The sequence below is a fragment of the Leptodactylus fuscus genome, chromosome 1 (genome assembly GCF_031893055.1).
Source record: "Leptodactylus fuscus isolate aLepFus1 chromosome 1, aLepFus1.hap2, whole genome shotgun sequence".
In the NCBI taxonomy this organism is placed as follows: Eukaryota; Metazoa; Chordata; class Amphibia; order Anura; family Leptodactylidae; genus Leptodactylus; species Leptodactylus fuscus.
The window spans coordinates 129,432,372-129,450,478 of NC_134265.1; the positions used below are offsets into that span (position 1 = coordinate 129,432,372).

Here is an 18,107-nt window from a genome sequence, read left to right on the forward strand (position 1 = left end):
TTAAGGATCTTCGGGCGCTGCAGGGCTCGCTTCTTCGGTTTGTGTGGGCCGGAGGGAGACATAGGCTTTCGCGACATCTGATGATGACTCCGAAGTCGAGGGGAGGGCTTTCTTTTCCTGACCTGGTGTTATATTATTGGGCTGCTCAGCTACGTAGGATTCCGGCCTGGTCTGCTCTTCATGCCTATTCTAAGTGGATGGAGATTGAGAAGCTGTGGTTGGCTCCGCATCATCCTGCTTCATTGATATGGTCTAATCCATATTCGCCCCCTAGAGCTAGCTTGTTGGGTACCATGGCACTTACCAGGGATGTCTGGCACTCCTGTTTGTCCCGTTTCCCTATTTCTTCCCCCAGCTCGTCTATGACGCCCTTCCTTCTACACTCCCACTTTCCGCCTGGACTCACTGGGCCTGTGGCGGGCCCTTGGTTGAAGGCGGGCCTCTTTCGGCTCGCTGATATTATTGATCATAGGACTCGTTCTTTGCTGTCTTTTGCCGAATTGCGATCCCGCTTTGGCCTTCCTGGGTCCAGTGAGTTCACATATATTCAGATTTCCCACCTTGCTTCTTTTATCTTTCGGGGTCCTGTGGCACCTGTACCTACATTGTTTGAGAGAATTTGTAAAGCTAGCACTGGAACTAGAGGACTGGTTTCCAATATATATCGCTTTTTATCTGACCCCTCACCTGATATCCCGCCTGCACACTCGTATATGACACGATGGGAGGTCTATCTGGGTCAACCTATCTCGACAGAAGAATGGTCCCTTATCTGGAGCAGGGGTTTCAGGACCTCGAATTGTGTGACTCATAAAGAAAACTTCTTTAAAATGTTGATGCATTGGTACCACACGCCGGCTCTCCTCCATTCCTTTGATAGCTCTATTCCGGATTGCTGTTGGAGATGTGGTGCACGCCCTGCACACATCTTTCATCTGTTTTGGTCTTGTCCCTCCCTGCTCCCTTACTGGACTCAGGTTCAGGACCTTTTGTGCCGGGTTCTCGGCATTTGCCTCCCTCTATCCCCTAAAACCTATCTCCTTAATCTCCCTCCACTGAAACTGCGCAAGCCGGCCCTGCGACTTTTTCTGTTTCTTCTCACTTCTGCCCAGTGTTTGATTGCTAAATATTGGCGTCAGTCAGCACCCCCATCCCTGGAGGAGTTATACTGCAGGATCAGGAATGCGCGCTCCTTGGAATACCTAACAGCCGTGCTTAACGATGAGGAGGAGCGGTTTCACACCGTTTGGGACCTGTGGGACTCGTTCTGGGCCACCCAGCCTCTGTAATTCCACCGCCTTCTGGAACTTCTGTTTTTTTCTCCCTCCCTTTCCCCAGCCTTGTCTTGTCTGGTTTGTGTTTGTCTTCCCTGTCTCCCCTTTTCTTTTTGTTTCTACCTAGTTTACCATTTGTAATTTCGTCATTTTCTATTGTACTGTTCTTTGTGATCTCCTCTGGCTTGGTAGACATGTTGTGTTTCTTTATTGTTACAAATTTTCATAAATAAACAATTTAAAAAAAAAAATGTGTCACCAGATCACGTCCACTCCTTGGTGATTTAAAATAGTGAAGGAAAAAGTATTTGATCTCTTGCTGATTTTGTAAATTTGCCCACTGACAAAGACATGAACAGTCTATATTCTTAAGGGTAGATTAGTTTTATCAGTGAGAATATCAAAAATAAAAATCCAGAAAATCACATTGTATACATTTATTTGCATTTTGCATAGAGAAATAAGTATTTTAGCCCTCTGGCAGACAAGACTTAATACTTGGTGGCAAAACCCTTGTTGGCGCGCACAGCAGTCAGACGGTTTTGTAGTTGATGATGACATTTGCGCATATATTAGGAGGAATTTTGTTCCACTCCTCTTTGCAGATCATCTCTATATCATTAAGATTTTGAGGATGTTGCTTGGAAACTCAGAGCTTCAGCTCCCTCCATACGTTTTCTTATAGGATTGAGGTCTGGAGACTGGCTAGGCCACTCCATGGCCTTAATGTGCTTCTTTTTGAGCCACTCCTTTGTTGCCTTGACTGTATATTTTGGGTCATTGTCCTGCTAGAAGACCCAGCCACAACCCATGTTTAATGTCCTGGTGAAGGGAAGGAGGTTGTCACTCAGGATTGTACGGTACATGGCTCCATTCATTCTCCCATTGATGCAGTGAAGTAGTCCTGTGCCCTTAGCAGAGAAACACTCCCAAAACATAATGTTTCCACCTCCATGCTTGACAGTGGGGACGGTGTTCTTTGGGTTATAGGCAACATTTCTGTTAATCCAAACACAGCGAGTTGCGTTAATGTCAAAGAGCTCAATTTGTGTCTCATCTGACCACAGCACCTTCTCCCAATCACTCTCAGAGTCATCCAGATTGGTCAGAGGAGACAAAAATTGAGCTCTTTGGCAATTCAGGATTTTATTGTTGATATTCTATCTCTCACTGTTACAATTAAAGAGAACCTTTCATCAGATCAGGCACATGCAGTTCTATATACTGCTGGAAAGCTGACAGTGCGCTGAATTCAGCGCACTATCGGCTTTCCCGATCTGTGCCTGGTGTAAAGCGCTATCGGTTCCGGTACCGTAGGGCTTTACAGTCAGAAGGGCGTTTCTGACACTTAGCCAGGGACGTCCTTCTGCCCAGCAGCGCCTATCGCGCTGTACTGTGGAGCGGGGAGGAACTCCCCCTCCCTCTCCTGATAATACTTGTCTATGGACGAGCTGTGTGAGCACAGGGAGGGGGCGTTCCTCCCCGCTCACACTGTGCAGCGCGATAGGCGCTGCTGGGCAGAAGGACGTTCCTGACTGAGTGTCAGAAACGCCCTTCTGACTGTAAAGCCCTACGGTACCGGGACCGATAGCGCTTTACACCGGGCACAGATCGGGAAAGCCGATAGTGCGCTGAATTCATTGCACTGTCAGCTTTCCAGCAGTATATACAGTAAAACTGCCTGTGCCCAATCTGATGAAAGGTCCTCTTTAAGCTACCCTTAAAATTAGAGACTGTTCATGTTTTAGTCAGTGGGCAAACTCACAAAATCAGCAAAGGATCAAATAGTTATTTCCTTCTCTGTAAATTTGCTAGGTTCTTATGTGAAACCAAGTCAGACTCAATGAATAAATCTGCTTTCTCTCCCAAACATCTACTAAAGGTTATTTGTAACAAAGGAGCCTATCAGGCTTTCATGCTGCCATGGTCAGATACGAGGAATTTATTTAATAGAGATGAGCAAACCACAGTATTTTCCCTGGCTTTGTGAATTTTCCATTGCTGAGTAGTTTTTATCTTACGTAAGTCAATAAGCTTTAAACCTGCCATCATAGTCTTACAGAAAGGAAACCTGGTTCTGTAATAGTCTATTACACCAATATGCAATGAATTCTCTTTAAATCTATTATGGTAGATAACATTTCAACTGAAAACACTTACAAATGCTTAGGTTAAAACCAAATGCGTATATACACATTTCTGCATCTATATGAACTTATATGTAACTGAAGGTGTGAACACATTTCCAAAAGGTGCTTCTGTTTACATTCTTGCATTTCTGTAACCCCTCGATGAAGCCAAGTGCTGCGGGTCTCCTCTCATTTCAGGGGAGCCATGTGTAGTGCTTCGAGGATCACGAATAGGAGGTGAAGGGAAGAGAGTCTCAGTATGACAGTCGTCATCACTTAATTGTAAAGGTGGTGTTCTTGCAGCGTGGCACGTGCGTCCTAAAGAATAAACAATTGTACTTAGCTAGGTCTACATATGTGTATATATTTGTAATTAGTTGTTACTTAGTTAATATAATTCAGTTAGTATAATTATTAGTTATTACGCTAATACCCCATGTAGCGGGCAACAGCAAAAAGCGCTGTTGGAAAAAGTGCAACGGAAGCACATTGTGGTTTCTCCTGCATCTCTTTTCACAGAAAGTCCGCAGAGTTTTCCTGTGTGGACTTTCTGCTTCAATTATACCTATAGGAAAACTGACAACTTTTCCATAGGTTTAATCAACTTACTGCAATTTCCAAAAACTCAACAGTTTTAGAAATCGTAGCATCTCCGCTGCGGGTATTTTTCTGCAATGTGTGGATAGGATTAGAAAAACACCACAGGTGCGCTATTTCAGTATAGCTGATCTGTGAGGATCCCAGGTGTTGGATCACCGCAGATCTCATAGTGATGGTCTCTATTCTAAACATAGGCCATCAATATAAAAAATTAGATAACTACTTTAACTGATTGAAGTGACCCCCTCCAGTCTCAGCTTCCAGGAGTCTTCACAAGTTAAAAAGCAGCTCATAGATTTCAGCTTGCAATAGAGAAACTGGGGAAAGAATACAGAAGCACAGCATTCCATAGAAAGCAGCCAAAATTTGTTAAAAAATTTGTTACGACATGTCACAAATGCTAGCAGAAAATGAAAAGTTATTCAAAAGCTTAGGTACGCTTTAAGAAGAAAATAATTGGGCATGGTGAAATTGTATTTCGTCAAGATTTAGCACTATTGAGAGCCCATACACATTACATGGTCAGCTATTCCAATTGATATTGGTGAGGTCTGGCCAACATCCATCTTGTGTATGGCCATGTTAGCGGGTGTTCAAATCTCCCACTAAAATATAATCTTTAAATCTGAGCAAATTTTTGTATCTTTTGTAGGACTCTTTTAACTAGATAGACCTCCTGTAGAAAAAAAAACCCATAACATTTCTCCTCAGTAAATGTTTCCTTACTGTCTCTGGACCAATGCAGTATTCAAGATAAAACAGTTTGGGATCGTCTGCTGTACACTAGGTCATTCTTATACTGTTAAGTTCAGCACTTGCCAAGAAATTTCTATATTCAAATTGATTTAACCTATCCAGGTGAAAATATGTAAAAAAAACAATGTTTCCTATGTCTTTAATCCTCTACACTAATATTACCCATTGTAAATCCATAAGACCTAGACTAGTCCTGCTTACCTCTCTCTCTACTTGTAGACACTTCTCGGTTAGACATCGCAATATGGTGGAGCCGTAATCCGTCATACAGCCCCTGCAACTTATTATACAGTCGGTTTCGTTCCATCAGCTTCTCTGAGAGGTCACTGTATTTTGTCTTGTATTCCTCCAGGATTTTCTTTAGAGAATTCACTTCTCCCTTCATGGCTACTAACTCAGAATCCTTGCTTTGAATTTGCTGGTTATAATGTTTTTCCAATTGCTTCAGATGTCCTTCTGACTGGCTGTATCTATATTCCTGGTACAATCGCTCCTGGTAAACCTGATTACAAATTCACAGAATGACTTATGTGATGAGAGTCAATGACACTGGACTGTGTTGGCTTTATAGACATATGATTGCATCTTTTATCCATCATGCTAGATTATTGGCAACAAATAGCCCCGTGTTAACAATCATAGGCTACCGATAACCAATCCATGTGAATGGGGGAGAAAACATCCCACATGTACTTTGCATCAGGCAGTGTATTTGGAAGGTGCAGACGAGCACTGATAGACATCATTATCATTGCAGTAAGCTTGTCTTACCTGTGTAATACCACCCTTACTCCCTATAATGTAGATGTCATTCAGATGTGTAGGCTTGGATTGGCCCACAGACCAGTGGGTTATGGCTAGTTCACACGCAATTACGTGTGTGCATATTCCCTTGCGGCTGCCACGACAGAATGCTGGTGCAGTGCACGGCCTCCTATCGTGGCTTTCCGCTCCGGATTAGGCCCAAATGAATGGGCCTAGTCCGGAGCGTGCTGTCATGAGGCGGACACCGCAGCTGATTCAGCCACGGAACCGGCCTGAAGAAAGGGCAGCTCATTTCTTTTTTCCGCTAGCGGCATGCGGTCTACATAGACCACCATTGTAAGAGGGCGGATTCCGCACCAAAATCCGCCCCTCTCTTGCCCTGTGTGAACGGGGCCTAAACAGACCTATAAGGTGACTAAGATTACATCTAGGTGCAAAGGCAAGTCAGCCAATATACTCCCTTCTTAAGCCCTGCCTTGATATTGCTATGGGGTCTGAAATCAGTAATTATCTTACAGGATCTCGCTGCTGCCATACTTTAATGCAAGAGTCAGATAGCAGGCTACTGACATGGTGTTTCAATTCCTACTCATAAAAATAAGGAAAAATATCTTTGTTAGCCAGTGAATATGAAATAAAAATTTTTTTGAGAGAAGTCTTCAGTAGTTGATACCTTTATTAATGGCTAACTTAAAGGGATTCTACCATTAAAAAACTTTTTTTTCTGGATAACATGTCGGAATAGCCTTTAGAAAGGCTATTCGTCTCCTACCTTTAGAAGTGATCTCCGCTGCGCCGTTCGTTAGAAATACCGGTTTTTACTGGTATGATAATTAGTTCACCGCTTTTTTTGTTGCAGATTTTGTTGCGTTTTTTTGAGCCAAACGCAGGAGTGGATTGTGCAGAAGATAGAAGTCTAAGAGTTTCCTATATATTTCCCATTCCTTTTGAAGCAATTCTTGGCTTTGACTCAAAAAACAGCAACAAAATCTGCAACAAAAAAGCTGCGTTTCCACAACGTGGGGCCTTAGCCTTAGGCTAAGGCCCCACAGGGTGAAAACGCCACGCTAAAGCCCTGCAGGAACAAACGCGGCTTGAACGCATCACGGTCCTTCCCACAGCACTTTGAACAGAAAGTTCATGGAGTTTTCTTCTGTGGACTTTCTGTTACAATTATATCTGCGGGAAAGCCGCCGGCATTTCTGTAGATATAATTGACATGCTGTGATTTTCAAAACCGCATCGGTTTTGGAAATCATAGCGTGTCCATGCTGTGATTTTTTTTCTGCAAACTGGGCATGGGATTCGCATGAATCCCATCCACTTTGAAAGTACTGTAAAACGCCATGATTTTTCCCGTAGATATAATTGCAACAGAAAGTCCGTGGAGGAAAACTCTGTGAACTTTCTGTTCAAACCGCTGCGGAAAGAACCGCGATGCGTTCAAGCCGCGGTTGTTCCCGCAGCGCTTTAGTGCGGCGGTTTTGGCCCGTCAGGCCTTAGCTTAAGGCTCGACGTTGCGGAAACATAGTTTTTCTTGTTGCAGATTTTGCTGCGTTTTTTTGAGGCAAAGCCAAAAATGGCTACAAAATGAAATATATCGGAAGTCCTATACTTTCTGCTAGATCCACTCCTGGGTTTGACTTTAAAAAAACACAACAAAATCTGCAACAAAAAAAGCTGCATTGCTGCAATGTGGGGCCTCAGCCTTAGGGCCAGGGCCCCATGGGACGTAAAGTCCGCGATTTGCCTGCAGCATAAACGGTGGCGTTTTACAGTCAGGGCAAAGTGGATGGGATTCTAGCGAATCCCATGCCAACTTTGCAGTACACAACGCGGTGTGCACATGCCGCGATTTCCAGAATCGGCGCAGTTTTGGAAATCACAGCATGTCAATTATACCTACGGAAACGCCATTGGTTTCTCCATAGGTATAATTGTAAAAGAAAGTTCGCAGAGGAAACCTCTACGAATTTTCTGTCTAAAGCACTGTGGTAAGAACTTGACACGTTGCCCCGGCAGTTTTTCCCGCAGAGCGTTTCCTGCGGGATGCCCTGTGGGCCTTAGCCTTAAGTGGTTTCTGGGCTTTGGAGAGTTTTTGACATTGATAACAAATCCTTAGAACAGGTCATCAATTTCAGATGGGTGGGGGTCCGACACTCTCATCAATCAGCTGTTCTGAGCTGCTATTGGGCATCAGTACTATACTGTTTATAAGAGCCAGAAACAGAGGGCGCCATACCCTGAGGCCAGCTGAGTAGTTTGAGTGCTATGTGTCACACTCCACCAATCTGATATTGATGACCTATCCTTAGAAGAGGTAATCAATATTAAAAAACAACAAAGCCTGTAAAAACCCATTTTATATGTAATATCATTAAAGGGATTCTACCATAAATCACTTTTTTTTTTTGCTTTAGACATCGGAATAGCCTTTAGAAAGGTTATTCGTCTCTTACCTTTAGACGTAGTCTCTGCGGCGCCGTTCCTTAGAAATACCGGTTTTAACCGGTATGCAAATGAGTTCTCCGCAGCAATGAGGGCGGGCCCCAGCGCTCAAACGGCGATGGGGGCGTCCTCACTGCTGCCTGAGAGCTCTTTCCAGCGAAGCCTCCATCTTCAGCTGCAACTCCGCCTCTTCTGTCTTCCGTCTTGGTCCAACCTCCGACGCCTGCGCAGTACGCTCCTGTATTGAACTACAAGAGCAAGAGCGGCCTCCCAAAAATGGCTGCCAGCCAGAAGAGTGGCCTCCCAAATATGGCCACCCCCATCGCCGTTTCAGCGCTGGGGCCCGCCCTCATTGCTGTGGAAAACTCATTTGCATACCAGTTAAAACCAGTATTTCTAAGGAACAGCGCCGGGAAACCACGTCTAAAGGTAAGAGACGAATAGCCTTTCTAAAGGCTATTCTGACGTCTAAAGCACAAAAAAAGAGATTTAATGGTAGAATCTCTTTAAATTAGGTACTTGTAAACAAGCAGAGAAACTGATGGTAAAATCCAAGAAACTAATAGGTTTGTGCTGATAATTGATATGGTGATCTGTTCCCTCTTACCTGATAAGTCCAGAATACTAATGCTCGAGAGCATATATCTAGAACAATCTCAGGACGTAATCCAGCCAACATAATGGCTTTCTTTTCTTCTGCAGGGTTAAGCTCAGTGTGCTTAATATCCATTCTACTAGAAAGAGTACTGTTACACGCTGGGCAAACAGTAGGGGTTCGAGTAAATTGCCCACTGCCATGTTGCTCACAAAAAATATGTGAACAAGCTGTTACCCAGGCACGGCTAGATAATTTCCCCCGGCATTTGGGAAAGTTGCACACTAAGACATCATCACACGCTGACATTGTTAGAAGCACCTGAAAAATATGAAGTTATATACTATGCTTTAGTTTGTATGACAACACAAAACATTTTATCACAAATCATTTTACCTGTTATATAAACAGGAATCATACAAAGGTAAGTAGTTTGTGGTTGAAAGGAACCCATCAGGGGAATCATGGTGCCTTGACCAGAGGCAGCATGACATCCCAACAGGCTCCCTAGTTATAGACATCTCAGTGGCCCACTACCATCTCTCCAGCTTGGCTAGATTGCTAGGTCATTGTCTACATATGTACAGTAAATGTCCTGTCAATCTAACCAAGCTGGGTAAGGAGCAGCCAGCATGGAAAGTGCCCAGATTATTCTTCTACCCTTCCTGACCTTTAAAGGGAATCAGTCAGGTGTATTTGGGACACTAAACAACCAACAACTCCTTAGGGACCAATGGCATATTAGCTGAATAGCCCAATCCAGTGGTGTAACTAGGAATGGCGGGGCCTCGTGGCGAACTTTTGACCCCCCTCCAACCGACACAGACGCCGAAGACCTTGACCGACTACCTCCTCCACATTCCTGCCTGCTCTATTATGTCCCTTAGAGGCCCCTGTACACAGTATTATGTCCCTTAGTGGCCCCTGAACACAGTATTATGTCCCTTAGTGGCCCCTGCACACAGTATTATGTCCCATAGTGGCCCCTGCACACAGTATTATGTCCCTTAGTGGCCCCTGCACACTGTATTATGTCCCATAGTCGCCCCTGCACACAGTATTATGTCCCTTAGTGGCCCCTGCACACAGTATTATGTCCCTTAGTGGCCCCTGCACACAGTATTATGTCCCTTAGTGGCCCCTGCACACAGTATTATGTCCCTTAGTGGCCCCTGCACACCGTATTATGTCCCATAGTCGCCCCTGCACACAGTATTATGTCCCTTAGTGGCCCCTGCACACAGTAGTATGTCCCTTAGTGGCCCCTGCACACAGTATTATGTCCCATAGTGGCCCCTGCACACAGTATTATGTCCCTTAGTGGCCCCTGCACACTGTATTATGTCCCATAGTCGCCCCTGCACACAGTATTATGTCCCTTAGTGGCCCCTGCACACAGTATTATGTCCCTTAGTGGCCCCTGCACACAGTATTATGTCCCTTAGTGGCCCCTGCACACAGTATTATGTCCCTTAGTGGCCCCTGCACACCGTATTATGTCCCATAGTCGCCCCTGCACACAGTATTATGTCCCTTAGTGGCCCCTGCACACAGTATTATGTCCCTTAGTGGCCCCTGCACACAGTATTATGTCCCTTAGTGGCCCCTGCACACAGTATTATGTCCCTTAGTGGCCCCTGCACACCGTATTATGTCCCATAGTCGCCCCTGCACACAGTATTATGTCCCTTAGTGGCCCCTGCGCACAGTATTATGTCCCATAGTGGCCCCTGCACTCAGTATTATGTCCCATAGTCGCCCCTGCACACACTATTATGTCCCACTGTGGACACACATAAACAATTATTATACTCTGGGGTCTTTTCAGACCCCAGAGTATAATAATCGGAGACCCGGGGGAATAAAAACATAAAAAGCTACTGTTTCTTACCTGTCCCCCGGCTCCTATGCTGTCGGCCTCCGCTGCCATCCTTGTTCAATGACGTCGGACGTCACATGCCCCGGGATGCAGGCCGGGTTCATGTGACGTCAGAAAGGACGTCAGGAAGGAGGCCTGGTAGGATCGTGGAGAGGTAAGTAACAGTGTTTTTTATGTTTCTTACCTCTCCCGGTCCACCAATCATTATACTCGGGGGTCCGAAAAGACCCCCGAGTATAATGATAGCAGCGGTAGCGGCTGTCACCGGGCCCCTAATGTCCCGGGCCCTGTGGCAGCTGCTCCTGCTGCTATGGCGGTAGTTACGCCACTGCTCCCTGCTAATGACGCTGATATAACCCTCTGGAGTCACAGTATAATGATAGTTTATGAATGGTGAAACACCAAAATTTGGGGTACTATGGAGCCCAAAATTTTTGCACCTAACACTGTAGGGTGCACTATGGGACAATATACCTTGTAAAGGGGCCACTATGGGACATCATACCTTGTGAAGGGGCCGCTATGGGACAATAATCATAAAATCATCACAAATCATAATTTGTGAGGGGGCCACTGAAATTATAGTGTATATAAATGTGGAGTTATACCGTGTGGGGCGTCCAAGATAAAACTTTGTTATGTGGCCCCTACGTACACCATCCAGCTGTTTCACACGCCAGACGTTGTATGCCAGGTATATGGCCAGAACCAGCTTGGCTAGAGCTGCAGTTGCCGCTGCCACGGTTACGCTGTATGGACAGGAAGTTGTATGAAGTGTATGGAAACTCTGTACACTGTTACTGTGGAGCCAGGAAACGCAGCTCTGCTCCCATTTACTTCAACAGGAACAGAGCTGGTTTCGGCTGTATACCTGGTAAATAGCTTTTGGCAGTTGAAACAGTTGATGGGGCTGATCTGATACTGAAGACCTAGCTTGTGGAAAGGTCATCGGTATCCAACTTTGCTAGGTCCTGCACAACCCCCCACATGACAGGGCCCCCCCAGAGCAGTATTTGCTCGGGGGACACATAGTACCATGGTACCAAATCAATTTGACAAGTTAATTTTAATTATTAATAAAGTTTTTCCTCAGAAAGTATGTTATATAAAAGCAATGGTTTTGAATGGTGTCACTTTCCCGCCTTTTTTCCTGTCACTTACCTCAAGTGGCAATCAGCTGAAGGAATCCTTCTAGAAGCTTCTGTGGAGGCGTGGTTAAGAATCAGCTGTTTTAGTCCCTGTCAGCTGATTGGCCGGCATGTTTTCGGCGGGAATTTTGAAAATAAATAGCCGCGCAATCAGCTGTTCAGGGCAGTTTTAACCCTTTCGCTGCCAAGCACGTAGCTATACGTGCTCCCAAGGTGGCACTTCAGTAGCGGAGGACGTAGTTACTACGTCCTTCCTAATAATGCCGATATCTCTGGACTACATCAACATATCTTGATACTATAAAATGCATTTTAAAGAAGAGAGTCTCATCTTTAAAATGATACCAGGAACTTGATAATTGAACTTACAGTTTTGGAGCGATTCACTGTTGAAAACGCTATTTGGCATTGAGATCCAACTGCAGATCTCAATTCCCAACAGCGATTCAACAGTGAATGGCTCCAAAACTGTAAATTCAATCATCATTTTAAAGATGAGATTCTCAACTTTAAAATGCAATTGAAAGCATCAAGATATGTTGATGCATTACAAAGATATAGAGCTCCAAAGTGTCCCCCCCCTCCTGTCTAAGCAAGCAATTTGTGAACTGTAACAGGAAAGGGAGAGGGGCACGAGCAGCCCAGCATAGAGAGAGAGACAGAGAAACAATCTGACTGTATATAAGTTGTAGGTGATACCAGGAGGGGGGTGGCAGGGACTCTTCTGTCCCTATTAACCCTTCTCCTGCCAATCAGAGCGCATACTATGCATTTATCTCTGATTGTCACATACAGGTATAATATAATTCCCCCTGAGCTTTACTAGTGGGGTATTCTTATGTTATACCCCTTGAACATAACCAGGAAGTTTATTGGCGCTGTGACCCAGACCTTTACCTTTGTCCAGGTCGCAGCGCCCCCCCAAAAAAAGTTGCACCAAACACTTACACAACATATACACAAAGTCGCGAATAAAGTTTACATTTCACCCAATCCCTGTCCTGTCCATACCTGAGATTTCTACAGTAAAATACGTCTCTAGTGATATCCGTTACACGCTAAAATAATAGTAATAATGATTATCACCAGAGATGAACGTATAGATTGCTAAAATTTTTATAGGGGGATGGAAAATAAAATTTTTATGTAAAGTCCTATTTAATTTGCATGCACAAAATGGGATGGCGCATTTCTGCGATTTTGGCGATTCTTTAACACCCGCCCCTGTAAATATATACATGTGTGGTATGTATGAACTCCTCACATATTGCAGTTTTATGGACAGTACATTATGTTTGCAGAAAGGGAATGCTTGAGCCGCACTTTAGTGACAAATTAGAATTTTTGTGCAATTTTTGCTAGCAATCTCTGTTTGCGGCAAAGTTGAATGAAGGTGGTTGTATATATAAACTATTAAATTGTGTTTTTAGATACGGAATGCTGTGTACTCTGAAAAAAGTTAGATTTTGGTACCACAGTCACAGTTTGGTAGGTGCAGTATAGCTTTTTAACATATTAGTGAATAACAGCTAAATCCTGCCTGTCTTCTGTATTCGTGTTTTTGGGAGTCTGAGCTCATGTTGTAGTTGATGTTTGTGGTACATATAGTATATATACACATTGTATACACCTTAAGCTATTATTTTAAATGTATTTTGTATATGAATCTGAGATTGTTTTAGCGTATTTTTTCAAAAAATTATTTGTGTTGGTCGCAAAGTTGCATGAAGGTGGATGTGGCTATCGATGACCCATTAAGATATTTGTAATCTTCAGGTTGTCTACTTTCAAAAAAATATATAGGGTTTAGGGAATCACTTACTTTTCATGGTGTGTAATTCCTACATTTTATAGGATGATACTTTTTTAACATTTTCAGCTTCAAAGCAGATTTTTGTTCCTTCCAGTTCTAGCGATTTTCTGAAGACACGTGCATGCGAGTGCAGGCTATAGTGATATGTATGAACTCTGAACATGTTGAACTCTTATTTTTAGGAGGTTTGGTTTCCGCTTTTAACAACTAATATACATTAATTTGCATTTTTTCATAAAACATTCACTTTAAATCAAAATTGCATGAAGGTGCCTGTTCCTATACGGTACCAAGTGGCATTCTGACAATGCTGCAGGTGTCTACTTTAAGAAAATATATAGGTATGGGGGGGTTGGATGCTTTTTTAATGTTGCAATTTAGGTTTGATTTGTCCATCTCAAAACTGTGAAAATTGCTCTGGCTACTGGAGGTACAAAATTTCCAGAGACCCTTGGCAGCGAAAAGGCTAAAGGGGCTCTATCAGCAAAATCATGCTGATAGAGCCCCACATATGCGCGAATAGCCTTTAAAAAGGCTATTCAGGCACCGTAAATGTTATATTAAACTACCCCCCCCGTTTTAAAATAAAACCCTCCCCCCCCCCCGTTTTAAAATAAAACCCTAAAAAAGAATGTTATCTACTTACGGATCGTGCACGCTGGGCGGGCATTCAGGATGTGTCTTCTTCTTCATCCACGCCTCCTCTTCCTGCGATGTCCTCCGGTCCCATCCTCCTCCGGCGCTCGCGAGCGGACGCTGATATAAAAAAATGGCCTGGGCGCATGCGCAGTAGCATGCGGCTTCTACTACGGCTACTGTGCAGGTGCCCAGGCCATTTTTTTATATCAGTGTCCGCTCGCGAGCGCCGGAGGAGGACGGGACCGGAGGACGTCGGAGGAAGAATAGGCGTGGATGAAGAAGACGGTGCACCCTGAATGCCCGCCCAGCGTGCACGATGCGTAAGTAGATAACATTCTTTTTTAAGGTTTTATTTTAAAACGGGGGGGGGGGGGGGCTACTTTGATATAACATTTACGGTGCCTGAATAGCCTTTTTAAAGGCTATTCACGCATATGTGGGGCTCTATCAGCATGATTTTGCTGATAGATCCCCTTTAAGAAGATCTACAAGCAAGCATCTACAATCAAGAATGGAAGAGCTGCTGCATCGTCTGCTCAGGAGAGCGGAAAGCGCCGGCGGGAAGCAGTGGCTGAGTGCTGCCTCAGTGAAGAGCCGGTGGTATCCAGAGCAGCGGAGACAGCGGCCAACGAAGCGGACATCCTGTCTGTGGGTTTCCCAGAAGAGGAAGAAGTGGAGCTTCTGGCTGACGTCGTCGGTGAGGCGGAGGGGAGGGGGATCGAGGAGGCGTGGCGCCCGGCAGGCAAAAGAGCTCATAAGAGCCAGGGCGCGTACACGCCCCTTTCGTAGAGCCACAGTAGAAGTGGAGGCCATCACTGGCAGCCCAGAGCTCTGAGCAGCACCAGGCCAGAAGACGGAGCAGCTGGGCGGTGGGCGGAGCTACCGCCACCTGAAGAATCCAGCGACAGCGCTTACCGGCGTAGGGGAGCCGGCACCTCATCTGGAAGGCAGCGCAGCATGGAAGAAGAACAGCCGGAAGGGAGCAGGAGACCAGACAGAGCTACAGCCGGAAAGCAGACAAGCCGTGCAGCATCACCTACAGTGGCTGCTACAGGGAGCAGAAGAGAGGACGGCAGAGCATCACAGATGGGTGAGAACATCTCTATGTTGTCTGTACAGAATATGGATTTGTTTAACCAATTTGTATTGTTTATGTCCAATTGTGTTAATATGACAAAAAATGTAAACCCGAATTGGCTAATGTGTGGTGTCCTGGCGCACCGGTGTCCGCTACTTCTACACCCACTTTAAACAGTCTCCCAGTGTTGGAGAGGGGCAGCAGAGTGGCGGAGACGTGTGCCAAGGAGGCCATTCCATGTGAGGTTACACCATTAGGCTTCCACTTAGCTAATGTTGTTAAAGAGAAAATATGGAAAAATGAATTCATTGATATTTTGTCCTTGTTGCCCTCCGCGAAAGAAACAATTTTGTGGGGACACAAGAAGGATGAAAAAGAGGATGAGCATAAACGCACTGTTCCTCGTTCATTTAACAACTGGCTCCAAGGGTTTTGTATTTATTCAGCCGTTTTAGGTGAGAAATTCCCAGATAGATGTAGCGGTCTCTTTGAGCACGTAGATATCGTGCTGGAAGCGTATGGGAATTTTGAAGGTTCCGCTTGGTTTGTCTATGACGAAATGTTTCATCAGAAGCTAGCGGTACATCCAAGTTTGAGATGGGGGGTAAAGGACGTGCGGTTGTGGATTAATTTGATGCTCCCCTAGCGTTCCGCACCTGCAACTAAACAACTGAATGAGTCGCAGACACCTTTTAAAAGGAGGGTCTGCTGCGCATTCAATGACTCAACTTGCAAATGGCTGCAAAACTGCAGATATCGCCATGAGTGCTCATTTTGTTCGGGCACCCATCCGGTATCTAGGTGCTTTAAAAGAGCACAAAGCAGCGAACAACAGCCAAGTGCAAGAGAGTTTTTATCAAAACGTATGGACGCCAGTGAAGCTGGAAAAAAATGTTACCATGGTTAAGCATGTATCCAAACAAACGGAAAGCTAAGTTGTTAATTGATGGTTTTGTTGAAGGGTTTATAGTTCCAGAGTTTAAAGGTATAGGGTGTTTATGTTATAAGAATTTAAAATCAGTTGATGTTTTAAAGATATTGTTAGGGATAAGTTACAAAAAGAAGTTCAGGCTGGTAGAGTAGCTGGACCGTTTAGCCACCCCCCGTTTGACAATTTTACAATTTCCCCGCTTGGAATAGTTCCGAAAAAAGAAATGGGGTCTTATAGACCTATCCACCACCTATCATATCCACCTCATCATTCTCTTAATGATGAAGTGGATAGTTCTGTAGCTTCAGTACATTATGCTTTCTTTGATGAGGTGGTGCCTTTGTTGAGACGCGCTGGACACGGTGCCTTGTTAGCCAAGGCAGATATCAAATCCGCTTTTAGATTACTACCGGTTCATCCAGCGGGGTACAATTCATTAAGTATGTATTTTGACAGATACTATTTCTATGACAAAATGTTACCCATTGGATTTTCATTGTCGTGTTTTTATTTCGGATTGTTTTCTAGCTTTTTAGTTTGGGTAGTGGGTTTCAATATTAATGAAGGAGGAATACTTCATTATCTTGACAACTTTTTGTTTATTGGTGATTCTAGATCTTAGTTATGTCAGAATTTGTTGAACATGTTTATGGAGGTTTGTGATCATCTTGGCATCTGTGCAACTTTGCATCCATATCAGGAATTGGAATTCCTCGGCATAGTTATTGACTCCAGTAGAATGGAATTTAGATTACCAGTTGAAAAGATAGTAAAGTTAAAAGGATCTATAGTTGCCATGCTGGCTAAGAATAAAACAACATTAAAAGAGATGCAGTCCTTGCTTGGGTCTTTAAATTTTGCTACTAGAGTTGTGCCTATGAGACGAGCGTTTTGTAAAAGTTTATATCATTCAACAAAAGGACTAAAGTCCCCTAGGAGTCATATCCGTTTAACGAGATCGTTAAAAGATGATCTAGGGCTATGGTTACAGTTCTTGGGTCGATTTAATGGAAAAAGCTGTATACAAGAGGAATTCCAATCTGCTACGGCTCTTAAATTGTTTACTGATGCGGTTGGAAGCATTGGCTATGGGGCATTTTTTGGCAATCAATGGTCTACTGAAAAATGGCCCATGTCATGGATATTGAACAAAGTGACAAAAATATTGTTGCATTGGCATTATTCCCAGTGGTGGTAGTGATATGGGGAGAATATTTTAGGAACAAAAGAATTCTATTGAACACTGACAACAGAGGAGTTATGTTTGCGGTAAACACCTTGTCTTCAAAGTGTTTGACCACGGCAAAATTGTTACGGCATTTAGTATTATGCTGTCTCAAACTCAATATTTGGGTAAAAGCAGAATATCTGGAGGGTAGTAAAAATTTGATAGTGGACGCTCTTTCTCGTTGTCAGTTGAAAACCTTCAGGAAACTAGCACCGGAGGCCGCAGAGGAAGGAATACCTTGCCCCTCCCATTTGTCGGACCTAATTTGGGAGCAATAGCTGAAAATATTAAAAATTCGGTAAGCACTCGTACATGGACAGAATACTCTGTCGCATGGAAAGAGTGGTTAAGGTTTTGCATTTTAAATAAGATAAGTTGTTGGCAAGTTGACGTTAGTTTTAAATTAGTGTTTGTAACTAGCTTATTTATGAAGGGAAAAGCGGTGTCAACGGTTTTGAAGACTATGGCAGGTATCTCTTTTTTCTTGAAATTGAATGGAGAGCAAAAGGTTACAGGAAAAAGCTGTCTAGCAAGGACAATAGGAGACCAATAACTTTTCACCTGTTAATAGACCTATGTGATGTTTTAGCTACCGTACGTAGAGATCAGTTTGAAACATGTTTATTCAAAACTGCTTTTATAATAGCTTTTTTCGCAACATTAAGGATAAGTGAGTTGTTCGCTTCTAATATACATGACGATTCTCCATTGCTTATGTTGGATGCCCATTTACATCAGAATTCAGTTAACATTTTGTTAAGAAAATCAAAAATGGATCAAACAGGTAGGGAACAAGTGCTTCAATTATCTTGCCTGAAGGATGA

General features: G+C 43.9%; 1 protein-coding gene across 1 annotated transcript in view; it reads right to left on the minus strand.

Annotated features, from left to right (window-relative positions):
* LOC142203685 (uncharacterized) overlaps positions 1-18,107 on the minus strand; it is a 33,610-nt gene continuing 15,503 nt past the window's right edge. Inside the window, exons 2-6 of the mRNA XM_075274677.1 lie at positions 8,580-8,888; positions 4,961-5,261; positions 3,541-3,721; positions 390-600; positions 1-189 (exon numbers count right to left, since the gene is read on the minus strand). Coding sequence (XP_075130778.1) covers positions 1-189; positions 390-600; positions 3,541-3,721; positions 4,961-5,261; positions 8,580-8,876 — 1,179 coding nt within the window. The 5' untranslated portion in view covers positions 8,877-8,888. The remainder of the gene's footprint in view (positions 190-389; positions 601-3,540; positions 3,722-4,960; positions 5,262-8,579; positions 8,889-18,107) is intronic.